This window comes from Thamnophis elegans, chromosome 2 (assembly GCF_009769535.1).
Source record: "Thamnophis elegans isolate rThaEle1 chromosome 2, rThaEle1.pri, whole genome shotgun sequence".
NCBI lineage: Eukaryota > Metazoa > Chordata > Lepidosauria > Squamata > Colubridae > Thamnophis > Thamnophis elegans.
In genome coordinates this window covers 3,488,751-3,507,614 of record NC_045542.1, presented here as the reverse complement: position 1 = coordinate 3,507,614, position 18,864 = coordinate 3,488,751, and the positions used below count along the sequence as shown (strand labels likewise).

General features: G+C 47.4%; 1 protein-coding gene across 5 annotated transcripts in view; it reads right to left on the bottom strand.

Moving 5' to 3' along the window:
- The window catches only part of LOC116504167 (phospholipid phosphatase 3-like), a 32,098-nt gene extending 13,555 nt beyond the window's left edge, over positions 1 to 18,543 (bottom strand). The window contains exons 1-2 of one of the 5 annotated variants that reach the window (XM_032211035.1): positions 18,325 to 18,543; positions 17,416 to 17,638 (exon numbers count right to left, since the gene is read on the bottom strand). In XM_032211035.1, the coding sequence (XP_032066926.1) occupies positions 17,416 to 17,638; positions 18,325 to 18,443 (342 nt within the window). In that variant the 5' untranslated portion in view covers positions 18,444 to 18,543. Of the gene's footprint in view, positions 1 to 17,415; positions 17,639 to 17,737 lie in introns of all 5 variants that reach the window. The other 4 variants (XM_032211031.1, XM_032211033.1, XM_032211030.1 and 1 more) reach the window with 4 other exon arrangements.
- Between the last annotated feature and the right edge of the window lie 321 nt (positions 18,544 to 18,864).

Here is an 18,864-nt window from a genome sequence, read left to right as displayed (position 1 = left end):
CATCCAACAATGTTCTTGCAACTCACAGGATCTTCCTCCCAAGTATGCAGCCCCTGTAGCCATTATTATGGACATTTTGCTAATAAATAATACATATAAGAGTTTTAGAATGCAGAATAAGCATAGCAGACTGAGAAAGGATGTTGGAGGTCTTCTAGTCCAACCCCCTGCTCATGCAGGATTTTCCTTTGGAACATTAAAGTAAGTCTCTCTCTATATGTTACATTGTAGTTTACTCATTTCTGTCCTATTCCTTCTGTTGAGACCCACCTAAACCTGGATTAGATTTGAGGACAAGCACTTCTGCATCTTAAGTTCTCTTCCCTCCCTGAATCCAGTTGCAAAGCCCTACAAAAAACATAGAATACCAAACTAGCTAACATCATCAAGGCCTACATGGGCTAGGACCCAGATATCTGCGAGACCGTCTTCTGCCGCACACCTCCCAACGGCCGATAAGATCGCACAGGGTGGGCCTTCTCCGGGTGCCGTCAGCCAGACAATGTCGGCTGGCAGCTCCCCGGGGGAGGGCCTTCTCTGTAGCCGCTCCGACCCTATGGAATGAACCACCCCCGGAGATCCGGACCCTACCCACTCTCATGGCCTTCCGAAAGGCTATCAAAACCTGGCTATTCCGGCAGGCCTGGGGCTGTTGACCTCATGACCGAGGTCCAGCCCCGATTAGACTGGGTGCATGATGTGCTTCTTTTAATCTGTTTTCCTCTGTTTTTTAACTCTTTACTTTTAAAAAATTATTTTCTGTAAGCCACCCGGAGTCCTTTGGGATTGGGCGGCCTATAAATTTATTAAATCAATCAATCAATCAATCAATCAATCAGTCAAAGGAATTAAAAAATTACAGTTTTGATTTATTACTTAAGATGTCATCTGATATTAATCTGAGAGAATTCTCAATGTATACATTTTACCATGGTTTATATTTAGTGTCACAACCCCTGGTAAGCCCCAATTATGGGAGGAAGCTAACTGCTTCCATCATCTGTCAATCGGCTCGTCACAAGAGTCCATCACGACAGAAACCCATTATTTTTACTGTTGCCTTTGTTATATTTGTGTTTTTTTTTAAATTTGGTATTTTATTTACATGGTATTTTTATTTACCATGGTTTATTTCAACAAATCCCAGCTCAAGACTAACTACAGTTTATCTGGGATGAGATGATAAGGCAAAACCATAGTTTAAGAAAAGCAAAACTTCTGATATTTTTTTTCCCTGGGCTTCATTGGAAAAAAGGGAGCAATAAGTCTGTGGCTCACTATCATAAAATGCAAATGCACTTTTCATCTCAGTAATTCAGTGTACATAATAAGGCAGGCTATTATTATTAGAGTGAGGGAATGAAATGGAAGTTGTGGTTTGTTTAACCACAGTGACTTATTAAAGTTGAAGTTGAAAGTTGACTGGATTTACATGGTATGTAAGACCAAATCAAACCAACCACATTGTAATTGTAATTTGTCTCTCTGGGTCCTCACTTGCAGATAACTAAACAAAGTGGTGAATGCATCTCTGTCTCATTCACCAACATCTTTTTGCTTTCAAGTTCAATGCTGAACAAAAAACAAAGTGAGTTTGAGGAATGGCTTAACATTTGTGGGAAAAAGTAGCTCTAATTGATGCCCATTAGTTAACACCCACTGGTTATCAGGTTATTTTAGGTCAGATACAAGCCTAGCATGCTGCAAGTTGTTTTCTCCTTGATTACCTTTCTATTAGCACTGAATCCTGAACATGATTTAAGGGATTGTAAGTACAAACCAAGAAAAGGGCCTTATTTAGTAATCTAATCATGTGTATTGTCTGAGTGGAGCCATAATATTACCAAGAAGCCTACTCACAATTCCAAATCACATTTTTTTTAAGCAATAGCAGTTAGACTTATATACCGCTTCATAGGGCTTTCAGCCCTCTCTAAGCGGTTTACAGAGTCAGCATATTGCCCCCACAGTCTGGCTCCTCATTTCACCCACCTCGGAAGGATGGAAGGCTGAGTCAACCTTGAGCCGGTGAGATTTGAACCGCCGAACTGCAGATAGCAGTCAGCTGAAGTGGCCTGCAGTACTGCACCCTAACCACTGCGTCACCTCGGCTATTGCTATTGCTATTTTTTTTTAAAAAAAGGAACAAAAGAGTGATTGGATGCATCGAAAACAAAATTAGGTAGGTGGGAAACTAACCGAAACCACAGGGAAAGAAATAACAACGATAGAAGGACATTTTGCTGCTGGAAGGATGGTGGTTTTAGAGTCTCTGTCCTGGTTCACACTGTGTACTAAGCCATTGAGAGACCGCCTGCTGCCAATTACCTCCAATAGACCGATTAGATCCCACAGATTAGGCCTCCTCTGAATTCCATCCGCCAGCCAATGCCGACTGGTGACCACCCGGAGGAGGGCCTTCTCTGTGGCTGCTCCGGCCCTCTGGAACGAACTCCCCGTGGAGATTCGAACCCTCACCACTCTCCAGGCCTTCTGCAAAGCCCTTAAAACTTGGCTGTTCCGACAGGCCTGGGGCTAAAGAGCTGTTGCCCCCCGCCTCGAATGGTATGACTGCTGTGTGTTTTTAAATTATGTATTGTTATGTTTCGTCTTTTTATTTCCTGTCTGTACCCCCCTCCCCTGATTTGAATTGTGAGCCGCCCTGAGTCCCCTTTGGGGAAAAGGGCGGCATATAAATGTAACAAAATCAAATCAAAATCAATCAAATCATTTTTAAAAAAATCATGATTTGTCAAATAAGGCTTGCCCAACATGCTACGCGTAAACAACCCTCATGAAATGTTAAACTATCCAGTAATTTTTGTTTTACAATTAATTGGCTGTCCAAGGCATTAGAGTTTAGAGTTTAGAGTTTATTAACATTTATAGGCCGCCCTTTTCCCTGAGGGGACTCAGGGCGGCTCACATAAAATCAGGAAGGGGAATACAAACAATAACGTAGACACACATAAGTAAAAATAATAGGCAACATTCATTCATCATTCGGGAGGGGCAACTATCCTTGTCCCCAGGCCTGACGGGCTAGCCAGGTCTTAAGGGCTATGCGGAAGGCCTGGACGGTGGTGAGAGTACGAATCTCCACGGGGAGCTCGTTCCAAAGGGTCGGAGCTACTACTGAAAAGGCCCTCCTCCTTGTAGTTGCCAGCCGGCACTGGCTGGCAGATGGAATTCGGAGGAGGCCCAATCTATGAGATCTAATTGGTCGCAGGGAGGTAATTGGCAGAAGGCGGTCTCTCAAGTACGCAGATCCACTACCATGAAGGGCTTTATGGGTGACTAATAGCACCTTGAAGCGCACCCGGAGATCGACAGGTAGCCAGCGCAGCTCGCGGAGGATAGGTGTTATGTGGGTGAACCGAGGTGCACCCACAATCACTCGCGCGGCCGCGTTCTGGACTAGCTGAAGTCGCCGGATGCTCTTCGAGGGCAGCCCCATGTAGAGCACATTGCAGTATTCCAGCCTAGAGGTCACAAGGGCCCGAGTGACTGTTGTGAGAGCCTCCCGATTCAGGTAGGGTCGCAACTGGCTCACCAGGCGAACCTGGGCAAATGCCCCCCTGGTCACAGCCGTCAGGTGGTGGTCAAAGGATAGCTGTGGGTCCAGGAGGACTCCCAAGTTGCGAACCCTCTCTGAGGGGTGTAAAATTTGACCCCCCAGCCTGAGTGATGGAATATTGGTCGAATCTTTGGGAGGGAAGCACAACAGCCACTCGGTCTTTTCTGGGTTGAGTACAAGCTTGTTAGCCCTCATCCAGTCCATAACGGCCTCAAGGCCTCGGTTCATCACGTCTGCCGCTTCATTGAGTTGGCACGGGGCGGACAGATACAACTGGGTATCGTCCGCATATTGATGGTATCTTATCCCGTGCCTGCGGATGATCTCTCCCAGCGGTTTCATGTAGATGTTGAATAGTAGGGGGGATAAGACCGAACTCTGAGGCACCCCATATGTTAGGGGCCTAGGGGTCGATCTCTGCCCCCCCACTAACACCGACTGCGACCTGTCCGAGAGGTAGGAGGAGAACCACCGCAACACGGTGCCTCCCACTCCCACCTCCCGCAGTCGTCGCAGAAGGATACCATGGTCGATGGTATCGAAAGCCGCTGAGAGGTCAAGGAGAACCAGGATGGAGGGATGTCCTCCATCTCTGGCTCTCCAAAGATCATCGGTCAATGCGACCAAAGCGGTTTCTGTGCTGTAACCGGGTCTGAAGCCTGACTGGAAGGGGTCAAGATAGCTTGCTTCCTCCAAGGACCGCTGGAGCTGGAAGGCCACCACCTTCTCAACAACCTTCCCAAGAAAGGGAAGGTTGGAGACTGGGCGATAGTTATTAAGAACAGCTGGATCCAGAGATGGCTTCTTCAGGAGGGGTCTCACCACCGCCGCTTTTAACGCGGCGGGGAAGTTCCCCTCCCGAAGAGAGGCGGTAACAACCGCCTGGATCCAGCCTCGTGTCACCTCACTGCTGTTAGTAACCAGCCATGAGGGACACGGATCCAGTACACAGGTGGAGGCACTTACAGCCCTCATGGCCTTGTCCACATCCCCGGGGGCAACATCCTGAAACTCAACCCAGAGGTGGTCTACTTCATCCTCTTGTGCCTCGGCTGGAACTGCAGAGATAGAGTCCAAGTCCGACCGAAACCGAGCAATTTTGTCTGCTAAGAATTGGGCATAATCCTCAGCTCTGCCCTGCAAGGGTTCCCCCGCTTCCCTCTTATTTAGTAGGGAGCGGGTTATCCTAAACAGGGCGGCTGGGCGGGACTCAGCGGACGCAACCAAGGTGGCTATATAAGATCTTTTCACTGCCCTAAGTGCCCTGGTGTATTCCTTGGTGCTGGTGGTTACCATTGCTCGGTTCGATTCGGACTTATCGGACCTCCATCGGTGCTCTAGGCATTACTACACTTTTGTGAGAAGAAGGTTTTTTTTCCACTCTTGAACACACCCTTCTCATAAAGCACACTTGTGCTTCTCAACCTTGGTGACTCGGAAGATGTGTGGACTTCCACTCTCAGAATTCTGGGAGTTAAAGTCCACATACCTTGCAATATGCCACGGTTGAGAAATGCTCCTCTTTCACCAGCAGCTACCCTGAGAATGATCTTACGACATTCTTGTCAGGGGGATTTGGTCGAAGAGAAATGGGGAGGGGACAGGAAAAGTGTGCTTAACATTACGACGGTTTCTGAGCGTCAGCAACGGGAATGGGTAGAGTCGAAGGGAGAAGGATTATGTTCCTCAAAGCCACTGCAACATCTCTGGACTGAAATGGCCGCAGAGAACCAACTGCTGCTACCACCTCGGTCTCCATCCCCCCCCACCTCCCTGGTTCTTCTTTCTACTGTCATCAGGTTCCTTGGGAAGGGCTGTTGAATTCTGCTTGCCACACAGAAGGAAGTGGAATGATAAACCTTGAAGCATGAGCCAAGGTGCCTTGTGGCTGTTTCTGCTCAGGAACCTTGGAATGGATGTCACTTATCCCACCTCTGGGCTTTTGGCACAAAGAATCTCCATCCCAGTCTGAAGGATATGCTAGCTGCCACACCCGAGATCAATTTCTATACGACTCTACCACATTTCACATTTCAAGGTGTTGGTTATTACCTTTAAAGCCCTACATAACTTAGGGCCAGCATACCTGCGAGACTGCCTACTGCCACATAGCAATAGCAATAGCAGTTAGACTTATATACCGCTTCATAGGGCTTTCAGCCCTCTCTAAGCAGTTTACAGAGTCAGCATATCGCCCCCAACAACAATCTGGGTCCTCATTTTACCCACCTCGGAAGGATGGAAGGCTGAGTCAACCCTGAGCCGGTGAGATTAGAACCGCCGAACTGCAGAACTGCAGTCAGCTGAAGTAGCCTGCAGTGCTGCATTTAACCACTGCGCCACCTTGGCTCCCAATGGCATTGCTCCCAATGGCCGGTGAGATCCCACAGGGTGAGCCAACTTCAGATGCCATCAGCCAGACAATGCCGGCTGGCGGCTCCCCGGAGGAGAGCCTTCTCTGTGGCTGCTCTGACCCTTTGGAACGAGCTGCCCCAGCATATCGCCCCCTTGTTGGGGGCGATATGCTGACTCTGTAAACCGCTTAGAGAGGGCTGAAAGCCCCATGAAGCGGTATATAAGTCTAACTGCTATTACTATTGTATCTGCACGCTACTCTCATACGGGTAAGTAACTTCCTTTCCCCCATTTTCAAAAGAACTTTTTGCTTCTGTTTAAGTTATATAAATTTTTGAAAAACTATTTTCAAAGTTAAAAGTATCAGGAAGCACACCTAGTACAGGAATTTGGTAAACTAATAGTTTTCTTTCTTGCAGCTTCTGTGTGCCTTTTCCCCCCTCCCCCTCCAAGGAAAATAAAAGCGATTGGCAAGGGCTTTCCTGGCATGGGAAGCTGGGAGGGCACAGCAACAGGGGAATTGTCTGGGGGGGGAGAGTGTGCATAGCAGCCGAGCAGTCCAATCTGAATTCCTGGCAAGTTCCTGCTGAATTGCCCCAACCTGCATAGAATCTCTTCCAAATTAGCTTAGAGTTCAGCTGGCATCAGCACAGGGCAACAGTAGTGCAGAACTGCCTCTAGACTTGAACTTGGAAGACAGTTTCCCAAATGTATGGTTTTATCACAATATTTAACAGACGAGGCCTGCCACACCCTCTCGAGAGCTCCTGAGCATATTCCTTCATTGAAAAGCCATGGAATCTAGCCCCTTCCCCAGCTGCTGATTGATGTGGAATAGCTAGCAGTAGGGTTTCCAGGGATGGCATGTTGATTATCTGGGGGGATGCTAATAACGGTTCCACCACAAAACCGCGGTAGACTAAAGCGCGCTCGACGAAAGCGCGTACGTGACATCTTTTAAGTTTTGACGGAGGGACGACGCGCATATTAACCAATATTTAACAACATCATCACAGCGCGACGAAAACATCATGCTGTGAGCGGTAAAGTTAAAATTAATGCGAAAACCTTACCCTAACCCCCCCAAACCTAACCCTAACCCTAACCCTAACCCTTAACCTAACCCTAAACCTAACCCTTAACATAACCCTTAACCTAACGCTAAACCTAACCCTAAACCTAACCCTAAACCTAACCCTTAACCTAACCCTTAACCTAACCCTTAACCTAACCCTAAACCTAACCCTAAACCTAACCCTTAACATAACGCTAAACCTAACGCTAACCCTTAACCTAACCCTAACCCTAACCCTAACGCTTAACGTAACCCTAAACCTAACCCTAACCCTTAACCTAACCCTAACCCTAAACCTAACCCTTACCTTTACGTGAATCGGCTTGCTTTAAAAGTGCTTTTTAAAGCGCCCTTTTTTCTCCGCGGTCGTATTTGTCGCGCTGCTGCTGATGTCAGGTACGCGCTTTAATCGGGCGCGCTTTAGTGGACCGCGGTTTTGTCGTGCCACGGCTAATAACAGCCCCAGATCCTTCGAGGTCATACAAAAGCTTATCTCCCGTGTTTCAGTTATGCCAATATGCGTCTTTTCAATCTTTCGATTTTATTTGATGTGTATTTCTACGAAGCTACATATTCCCAAGCATCCAAATTTTCCTCCTATGCCCTTTCCTAATTTTTTTGAAGGTCTTGTTTACTAGCTCACAATAACTTTTTCCAGGTTTCCACAATGGTCATCTCTTGCCATCATCTCCCTCCTCCCTCCAAGCTCACCTTATATGGTGCCCCAGTCCTGCATGTAGATCTTCCCTGGCACTAAGAGGGAGCTATTAATATCCATTTCTCTTGGCGCCCTGAGATATTCCCATTGCCTCTCTTGGCGACCTGCCCAGGTGCAGCCCTGACAAACAGCGAGACTGTCCGGGCAGTTACACCAGGTGGAAGGTCCCCGTCTGAAGAACTGATTGGATTCAGGATTAGGATTAGGATTTATTTCATTTATATGCCGCCCTTTTCCCCGAAGGGGACTCAGGGCAGCTCACAAATCAATCAGGGAAAGGAGGTACAAACAGGGGATAAAAAGACAAACAAACAATACACAATTTAAAAACACACAACAACCATACCATTCGAGAAGGGGGGCAAAAGCTCTTTAGCCCCAGGCCTGCCAGAATAGCCAGGTTTTAAGGGCTTTGCGGAAGGCCTGGAGGGTGGTGAGGGTTCGAATCTCCATGGGGAGTTCGTTCCAGAGGGTCGGAGCAGCCACAGAGAAGGCTCTCACACATTAATATAAGGCACAATGTTTTTTGCTCAGAATAAAGCAGATGGGGGGACATGGTTTGCTTGTTTGGGGGGGGTTCCCTCTCCTTTAATAGGCTCACTAGAAGTACATAAAAAGAGCAGCTAAAAAGGAAGTAAGAAAAAACAAGCCACGAGTGTTTTGCTTCTTTGCGAGACAGATTCTAGCTTCCTCAACAAACCATGATAGAAACAATTTGTGCCTTAGCGCAACGCACGAAACCAGCCTTCAGCTGCAAAGCAACTATCTTCGTACAGTTCAACAGCATGACAAAGAAGGACTTGCTCTGAGCCACGAGTGACACCCTTTTGACATTATTTGGCAGGGTGTTACTCCTGGTCTCTGAAAACAGGCAGCAGCCTGCCTGCCCCCCCTCCCCCCCCCCATCACAGCAACACCCAGGAGAGCAAGATTCAGCCTGTGATGTTTTCCGAGTTCAGGGAAGGAGGAGAAGGTTCATGAAGAACTGAAAGTAGGAAAAGCAGTGGAGGGAGGATGGAGGATGCTCATAAAACTGTGTTGGGATCAGCTGCAGAAACAGAAGCAGTCTGGAGTTCCAGCAGAGGATAAAACCAGGATATTCCTTTCTGGGAACAGATTTTGCCTACCTACAATTTGAACTCCCTTTGTCCCAGTGGTGGGTTTCAAAAATTTTTGGAACCTATTCTGTGGGTGTGGCTTCCTTTGTGGGAGTGGCTTGCCGGCCATGTGACCTGGTGGGAGTGGCTTGCCAGCCATGTGTTTTCTTCTTTCTTTCTTTCTTTCTTTCTTTCTTTCTTTCTTTCTTTCTTTCTTTCTCTCTCTCTCTCTCTCTCTCTCTCTCTCTCTCTCTCTCTCTCCTTCCTTTTGCCTCTTTGTTCCTTTTTTCTTTCATCTCTCTCTCACTCTTTTTCTTTCTTTTTTCTTTTTTTATTTATTTCTTCCTTTCTTTCTCTTTCTCTCTCTCTCTGTGTCTGTCTGTCTGTCTGTGTGTGGGGGGGCAGTGGTGGGTTTCAAAAAATTTTGGAACCTCTTTTGTAGGTGTGGCCTGCTTTCCGGGTCCACTGGTGGAACCTCTTCTAACCGGTTCGGTAGATTTGACGAACTGGTTCTACCGAATAGGTGCGAACTGGTAGGAACCCACCTCTGCTTTGTCCCAAGTTAACCTGAGCTATGCTAGCTGCCAGTACCTCTGGGTCAGCATCTGAAGGACAATCCAATTCTTATTTGAGATACCTTCTGAATGTCCCTTCCTGCCCACCACTACCGATCCAACCTTGTTATCACTGCCAGTCTGCCAAATTGCCTGCAACCTGAACCCTTGCTCCTTCCAGATCTCTGTCAAATTCTGCAGATGAAGTAGTGGCCTGAACAAGTCGGCTCCTTAGTAGCCATCCATGTCAGTCCACCTAGACAAACCTTGGTGCAAATTTTCTTCTTAGGGTCTGGCCATATTTCCCAACAACCTGGCTCTAGCATATATTGAATGCTAGGCTAAAATTGTATGAAGTCAAAAGAGGATTATTGATACAACGCGATGGATGAAAAGGCCTCCCAATTTCCCAGTGTTCCAGATTATAGGAAAGATTACCCAAACTTTCAAACTGACCTAGCAATAGCAGTTAGACTTATATACCGCTTCATAGGGCTTTCAGCCCTCTCTAAGCGGTTTACAGAGTCAGCATATCGCCCCCAACAATCCGGGTCCTCATTTCACCCACCTCGGAAGGATGGAAGGCTGAGTCAACCTTGAGCCGGTGAGATTAGAACCTCTGAACTGCAGATAACAGTCAGCTGAAGTGGCCTGCAGTGCTGCACCCTAACCACTGCGCCTCCTCAGCTCTTATTACTCCTTTATAGACAAAGTTTAATTCTGCCTTTCACCCAGATCTGTCCCAAAGGCATTATCTTATCTGGCTCTGACTATAGATATGCACGCCTGGGAATAATAAGACATTTATACAATTGTGAACTATGGAGAAACTGGATGGAAATGTTACAATATTCTTTTCAAATATTAAAATTCTAGAACCAATGGAGTATATCAAAAAGATTCTGCACCAACTTCTACCAATATTATGTCATATGGTACACATTATTATGTGGAATTCCTGCTTTATTATTTGATAATGGACACAGAACAACTTTCCATCACAGAGGTTAGCAGTAATAGCTAAAAACGTGTCCTCCTTATTCAACGTGGTCCTTGACATTTCAGATACTGGATGGCAGCAGTTGCCTTGTGTGTGTGTGTGTGTGTGTGTGTGTGTGTGTGTGTGTGTGTGTTTTCTAAAGCAACCATTGGCGAACAATTTCCAATTTTTTAAAATAAACGTTTGCACACGCTAATAGTTTGGCAGTATACGTACCACACGTAAGACCTATTTCTGAATGAAATTTAAAACTGGTGTGCCTATTTCCATCTGACATATGGTAGACTGCTATCATTTTCTATCTCTGGGCTGTTTATGAAGGTTCCATTCCTAATTCCTACTCAAGGAGAACCAGCATGGTGAATACGTTTATTACAAAAACTGGGCTATATATATATTGGGGACAATGCTTAAAGAAGCATTGACACTTAAAGACTAGTTTTTGCAGCAATAAAATATATTTTGGTGTCTGAGATAGAAAGTCTACACCCCATCTCTTGTGAACAAGTATAGTCTTCTAGGAAATTCATCTGCAAACATCTAATTCAAAGTTGTTACAAAGACAATAGCTACTCTGCCTAGGGACAAATCAGATTTCCCCACCTCTCAAGCTGTGATTAAATATGCCTAGAATCGGTTAACTTCATTTAATTTCTGCAGACATTCTCTTCTAAAGACTGCTTGTTAAGATTTCTTGTGTACCTATTAAAAGGGTATTCTCCTAATGAACCCCATTAACTGCAATCCAATATTGTTATAATCAGTGGTGGGTTTCAAAATTTTTTCGAATGTACTCTGTGGGTGTGGCCTCCTTTGTGGGAGTGGCTTGCTGGCTATGTGACCTGGTGGGAGTGGCTTGCCGGCCATGTGTCTCTCCCTCCCTCTCTCTCTCTCTCTCATTCTCTCTCTCTCTTTCCTTCCTTTTGTCTCTCTGTCCCTTTTTCCTTTTTTTCTTTCATCTCTCTCACTTTTTCTTTCTTTTTTCTTTATTCCTTCCTTTCTTTCTCTTTCTCGTTCTCTCTCTGTGTGAGTCTGTCTGTGTGTAAGTCTGTCTGTGTGTGAGTCTGTCTGTGTGTGTGTGTCAGTGGTGGGTTTCAAAATTTTTTTGGAAGCTCTTCTGTAGGTGTGGCCTGCTTTCCGGGTCCACTGGTGGAACCTCTTCTAACCGGTTCGGTAGATTTGACGAACCGGTTCTACCGAACTGGTGCGAACTGGTAGGAACACACCTCTGGTTATAATGCTTCCAGAATTCCCACATAGAATTCCTAATTATTAAAACTACATTGAAAAATAAGGCTATATAGTATGCAGTTCTCTCATTTCAGGGACCTGGTCCTGTTCACAGCTAATTCTATGGGAGGAAAAAAAAAAAGGTACTTTCCTCGAATCCATTTTTTCCTGCTTCACTTGTAAAGACAGAGTCACATTTCAAACGTGGCCACATACTTTTATAGCTTGTTCTGCTGCAGTTGTGAACTGAAGTGATACCTTTGATCTCCCAAATCTACAACTAGTTCACTAAAAATTCATATCTGCCAGGAATTCATTAGGTGACCTCAGGGCAATTTCTTCTCTCGGCCTTATCTGCATGATGGGGATAACAAGATTGTTCTAAGGATGACAAGATAAAAAGATCTGAAGGTCTTTGAGTACTTCAAAGCAGCCTCACAACTGCCTCCATGATGGCTTGGAACATCATTCCCTTACTTAAAGTATGCTTAGCATGGGGTGTGTGTGTGTGCTGGTTGGAGAACACGGGAGTTGTCCTTATCTGTACAACATTCTATACTTGCTAGTAATTATTATTAAAAAGGGGCTGCCTTGAAGAGGTTAAAGCTTCCTTGAAGTCAGTGGATGCTGATATCACTACAGTAGCAGCAAACAGTGAAAATAATTCTTTCCCTTTGCTCCAGTCTGCCTTTCTCGTCTTTCCTCTGTGCTTTCTCAGGCTCCATGTCAACTTGGAACATCCACTTTGGGCTGTGTTTTCATATCAGAACTTTTTACTTAAAAAGATAAATAAATAAAAATACAGCTTCCTTGGAGACCAACCAGGTCACTTTTTAAGGAATTTTTTCAAGGTTTTCAGTAACGTAAGGACACAGGGGGTGGGGGGCATGGACACCCACACCCACACACCATCCTCATCAGGACTGTGGCTGGCCTCAGCTTTTGTGTTTTGAAACACAACTCTTTAGCTTTCAAAAAAAATGCACAACCCAGTTTGGAAAGGGGAAAAAAAAGTAACTTATTGAAGTGCAAAAATGGAATGTCCCCCTGGAATGAGGGTTCACCGACAAAAGGGCGAACGACAAAACCGCGCCCGACTAAACCGCGGTGACAAAACCGCGTATTCTAAAGCGCGCCCGACGAATGAGCGCTGAATCACACCGACAACAGCGCGGCGACAGAAGCGTGCTGTAAAACTAAACCTAACCCTAAACCTAACCCCTAACCCTAACTGTAACGCTAACCCTAACCCTAAATGTAACGCTAAACCTAACCCTAACCCTAAACGTAACGCTAAACCTAACCCTAACCCTAACCCTTAAGTTAAATCGGCTTTCTATCGCCGCGCTGTCGCCGCCGCGTTGATGACATTGCGGTTTTAGCAACGCGGTTTAGTCGGGCGTGGTTTTGTCGTTCGCCCTTTCGTCGGGTCACGGGAATGAGGACATAAGAAGAATTTAAATAAGGTCTCCTGCCTTAGGCAGGGGACTGGACAAGAAGGCCTCCAAGGCCCTTTCCAGCCCTAGGATTCTGTCTTTCTGTTTCTATAATTCCCTTGTGCCATTCTGATGAAATCCCTTTCTGACGGTCGTACACCTGTCTCGAAGCACCAAACACGTCTCTTTCTACCGAGCACACTCTTGTCCTCCTCGCTGGTGAAACCCCACCAGAAGGTGACTGAAAAAGGAAGAAGCCAAAATCTACTGGTGGGCTGGATTTAAACTGAGCTTTTCCTCCTCATCGGTTCTGTCTGAAAGTTTCCTCATTACTCCGAATCATCTAGCATAAAATTGAGGCTGGCTGTGAGCCCAAAACCTGGTTACAAGGGTATAGAATTTAACTTCCTGGAAAATGCCACATTCATTTTAAAAAGGAGCCTCTAGCATTGGAGGCAGAGGTGGGTTTCTACCAGTTTGCACCTATTCGGTAGAACCGGTTCGTCAAATCTACCAAACCAGTTAGAAGAGGTTCCACCAGTGGACCCGGAAAGCAGCCCACACCTACAGAAGAGCTTCCAAATTTTTTTTGAAACCCACCACTGGCAAGGATCTTGTAACTTGACAGCTTTAAGACTTGCATGCTTCAATGCCAGAGTTTCTGAATAGCTACTTGGACCGACCTAAGTACTAATTCATAATTTCATTTCCGGTCACAGGGGCGGCAAGCCACTCCCATCCGGTCACATGGGTGGCAAGCCACTCCCACAAAGGAGGCCACACCCACAGAGTAGGTTCCAACAATTTTTGAAACCCACCACTGGTTGGAGGCAATAATAAACTCTGCGTGTCCGTGTGGGTAGAGCCTTAGGAAATATCAGAAGGCAGAAATATGACTGAACTGAGTTCACTGGAGTCTGGACTCGAGGGGGACCATATGGTTTAGCAGAAGTAGAAACCTGATCTTTGCTGCCATGATCGGCAAAAGTGGGTTATCTTAAATTATCATTTGGTCTCCTGCAGCTCCCCCCCACCTTTTAAAGTCTATGGAGATTCTCAGTCATCCAGGTCATGGTTGCCCAAAGATGCTTTTTCAAAAGGCAACCGGATTTCAAGAGGAGATGGATTGATTATATACAAAATAAATATGGGACTAAGAAATTCCACCTGGGTTTGTGGATAGGTTTGTGGAGAGCGACCTGTGGGAAAAAGTTTTCAAACTTCTTCCCTAGGTGTCCCCCCCCCCCAATAACTAGGCTTAACTATAGGAAGAGTCCAGCAGGAGGTTGGGGGGAAGTGCCTAGGGGAGAAGCGAATCACTGGGTAGAGTGCAGAATTAAAGTTCTGCTTGCCGTGATTGCCCATTCTTCTCAAGAATTTGTTCTCATCTCTATACAATTATTAACCAGCAAGCAGAAGATCATTAACCAGGGAGCACAAATGTGCAGAAATATGTGTTGTTCTGACTTCCAAATGATCATCTCCCCGTGAATAAAGGAGACGGTCCTGTGCCTGAAGTTTCTTAGTACTCCTAAAAGTTCCATGCTTATCAATGGCTATACAGCTGCCTCCTCAGGGAGACATTCAGTGGTGGGATTCAGCCGGTTCGCACCTATTTGGGAGAACCGGTTGTTAACTTTCTAAGCAGTTGGGAGAACCGGTTGTTGGAAGAAATCTCCTTTTCTTTTTTTCCCCACTTTGCAGGGCTAATCCTGTAAGGAAGGCAGGAAGGAAACATTCTGGTGTTGCTTCTAGCCTAATCTTTATTGCCCTGCTTACAGAAACTGCCTCTCCGGTTAACCCTTATTCCATTGCAACAGCTAAGGCGAAGCGTCCATCGACCTGAGTGACGTTGAGTTGGCCACGCCCACCCAGTCACATGACCACCGAGCCCCACCTACCCAGAGGGTCATTAGGGACAGAGAACCGGTTGTTAAATTATTTGAATCCCACCACTGGAGCCATTCTATAGGTGGTTTCTGTGTTGGCGAGCAAGCAACTACTTATTGGATGTTTATCTCATTGGAGGGGAGAGTGGGCAAAGTGACATCCATTGCAATCTCTCCTGATACTGCCACGTGGTGTCCACCTATCTTGTAGGAAGTGACACCCGCTCACTCTTACTGCTTTTCCCAACGGCAACCTCTATAGCAGAGCACTTGCAGAGCAAGAAAGTGGAAGTGAACCTGATAACTGAGTGTCATAAACTTAACACCCTATCAGAAAGCTATTTCAGAAAACTTGACTTTGCTCAAGCCTGCTCCATCCCAGCCGCGGACCGCTATGATTCGTAGTGACATCATTTCCACAGCAGATGCTAAGGCTAAAGTCCTCTGTGGAGGATGAAATGAATCACTCTACATGGGGCTGCCCTTGAAGAGTGTTCGGAGACTGCAGCTGGTCCAGAATGCAGCCGCGCGAGCGATATCAGGGGTACCTCGGTACACCTATCCTCCGCGAGCTGCACTGGCTCCCTATTAGTCTCCGGACGCGCTACAAAGTGCTGGTGATTACCTTTAAAGCCCTACATGGCCTTGGACCTGGATATCTGAGAGACCGTCTCCTGCCACACACCTCCCAACGTCCGATAAGAACTCACAGGCTAGGCCTCCTCCGGGTGCCGTCGGCCGGACAATGCCGGCTGGCGACCACTCGGGGGAGAGCCTTTTCTGTTGCTGCTCCGGCTCTGTGGAACGAGTTACCAGCAGAGATCCGGACCCTCCCCACCCTTGCAGCCTTCCAAAAAGCCACCAAAACCTGGCTGTTCCGGCAGGCCTGGGGTTGCTGACTCAAACCAGGTCAATCCCCAATTAATCCGGATGTATGTTGTGTTTTTAAAATGTTTGTATTGTTTTATGTTCTTCCCCTGTATGTTATTTTTATTTTATTCGTACTTGTAAGCCGCCCTGAGTCCCCCCTGGGATTGGGCGGCATATAAACCCATTAAATTGAATTGATTGAATATCTGAGCAACGGTTTCAGCTGCATCTTTCAACTCAGAACAGCCTTGGACAGATGCAGACATAACAGCTGGATAGGCCCACTTGGAACCCCCAGTACTGGTTACTCTGATTCTTCCATATGATAATAAAGTTTGGTCCTGTATTACCAGATTCCCAATTATTCAAACCCGAAATAAAATGGACTGCCACATAAATTAAGCATGTACAAATTACCAGAGAGGAAAACAGAAATGGCTCAACTTTCTGTTTTCTAGATTTTCAGATAAAGGCCAATTCAACTGCAAGAATCCTTCCATACTCCATTAGCCACCAGATATGTTGGACTGCAACCTTCGTCATTTCTAGCTACTTCTAGCCAAGTACAAAATGGTGGAAACTCTATCGACAATATGGTTTTACTCAGTGAAGAGTCTGGGAAGCTGGAGATTCCCAGTTCCCACTTGGTTCAGACAAGAAACATGATAGGTGCAAGAATCCCCAGTTATATGCGTAAGGAGGTAGCAGTAGGAGCATAAAATAAGCTGATCCATCCCCTCTATCGCAGAGAGAAGTTGACTATTTAATTCAGTGTTTCTCAACCTTGGCAACTTGAAGATGTCTAGACTTCAACTCCCAGAATTCCCCAGCCAGCATTCGCTCTACATGGGGCAGCCTTTGAAGAGTATTCGGAGACTACAACTCGTCCAGAATGCAGCCGCGCGAGCGATTGTGGGTGCACTTCGGTACACCCACATCACACCTATCCTTCGCGAGCTGCACTGGCTACCGATCGGTCTCCGGATACGCTTCAAAGTGCTAGTCGTAACTTATAAAGCCCTTCATGGTATTGGACCTGGGTACTTGAGAGACCGCCTGCTGCCAATTACCTCCCAAAGACCCGTTAGATCACACAGGGTTGGCCTCCTCCGGGTTCCGTCTACCAGCCAATGCCACCTGGCTATTACCCGGGGGAGGGCCTTCTCTGTGGCAGCTCCGGCCCTCTGGAATGAACTCTCCGCAGGGATTCGGACCCTCACCTCTCTCCAGGCCTTCCAAAAAGCCGTCAAAACCTGGCTGTGCCGGCAGGCCTGGGGTTGATGAGTTCCCCTCCCCTCTCGACTTGTGTGGCTGTATGACTCTTGTGTATTTTAATTACGTGTATTGTGTTTGTATCCCCTTTCCCCCTTTTGAGTTGTTCGCCGCCCTGAGTCCCTCCCGGAGAAGGGCGGCATACAAATAAACTAAATCTTAAATCTTAATCTTAAAATTCTGGGAGTTGAAGTCCAGACATCTTCAAGTTTGCCAAGGTTGAGAAACCCTGATTTAATTCCTTCTCATTTCTCATCCCTCTGGGGCAAAACTGTCTCTTGATAAACAATTGCCATGTACTAGTAAACGTTAGAAATCGCAGAGCCCCCATCCTTCACTCACCCACAAGTAAACACACAACATCCACCGCCACCAAGGTCTTCCTCCTTCGCAGAGGAGCAAGGGCAGCGGATTGAATGGCCGGGCTCCCCGCAGTGACCCTGAGCTCTCTATGTCCACGCTGCCACTGTAAAGGCTGCAGGGCCTGATGATGATGGTTTTGCATGTTCTCTCCAGGTCAGCTTGCCTTCCTGCGGGATCAGGTTGGATCCAACTGCTTAGCCCCCTGCAAGGAAAAGAGAATCCAGAGCTTCGGTTCCAGGTGGAGAGATGATTAACTGGGATCCAAGTCAGTAGCTCAAGAAGTTTGGCGAAGAAGGCAAACCTGGCTTCTTGAGTGTCCTCGGGCGATTCTGACCGACCTTCCAAGGGGTCTGGCGGCCGGGTGGGCTGGGCTGGGCTGGGCTAGGGCGAGGTTAAACTACAACTAGTAACTTTTCGCTGCAAGTTCTTAGCCCAGCGCGCCTGGTCGCGAGGGAGGCGTTTTGCAAGGCTCTTCTTGCAACGAGATGCCAGATCCCGAGCGAACCGAACTTTTGGGGAGGGAACGGGGCAACTCCTGGGGAAGGAGCTGCTTCGGGGCAGAGACCCACCTGGCGCCTTGGCTTTCGCCTCCAAGCCACGCGCGGCCGGGTTGGCGACGGCGGAGGGAGGAAGGCTAGTCTTTCCCGGCTGGGGCTGAATCTCGGCTCCACTCAACTCCGTCTCTGCTCGCCTTTCGTCGGTTCCTTTCCTTTCCCTTCCTGACGCGCCCGTCCTCCCTTCCCTTCCCTTCCCTTCTCCTCGGCTGAGTTGCCGGAGAGAGTCCGAGCGGGAGAGGAAGTCGCCGAGCGGCTGCGATCCAACTCACGTCATAGAACCCATCGAATTGGATCGCACGTGCACTTGCGCGCAAGCCCCCCTCGGGCTTACTTCCGAGTCGATCCGACGCCGCCGCCGAACTCTTGGGAAGCAGCAGGAATGAACCGGGAGGGGCGAAGGGGGTCCCCTCGGTGACCAAGCCTCTGGCCCTCGTCCCTAGGATGGGCCATCGTCGGAAGCGTCCCGCGCCCAGAGATCCCACCGAAAGATCCCCGGGATGGGAGAAACCGCGCCGGGCAGCGACTCCTCTCTGGCAGCAGCCGCGCTCCTTGCGCCTAGATCCGAAGGCGGTCCCTGTCCTGAGCCACGGTCAGGTGGCAGTTCTGGGAGTTTCAACCGAAGAATAGACCCCAATCTCCATTGACCTTACTCAACTCTTTTCTTCCCCCTCCCCTTCTCCAAACTCAGAGTCTCGCTCCGCCGTGTCACTGCGGGGGAGGCAAAAGGCACCGCTGGCCTTCTGCGATCCGAGCAACTTGGCTCCGTCTGAGCAAAGATCAGGTGTCTCCAATCAAATTATCGGAAGGGGAAAGGAAATGCAATTTAACCCATCAAGCGTACCACGGAGGAAATAGCAATAGCAGTTAGACT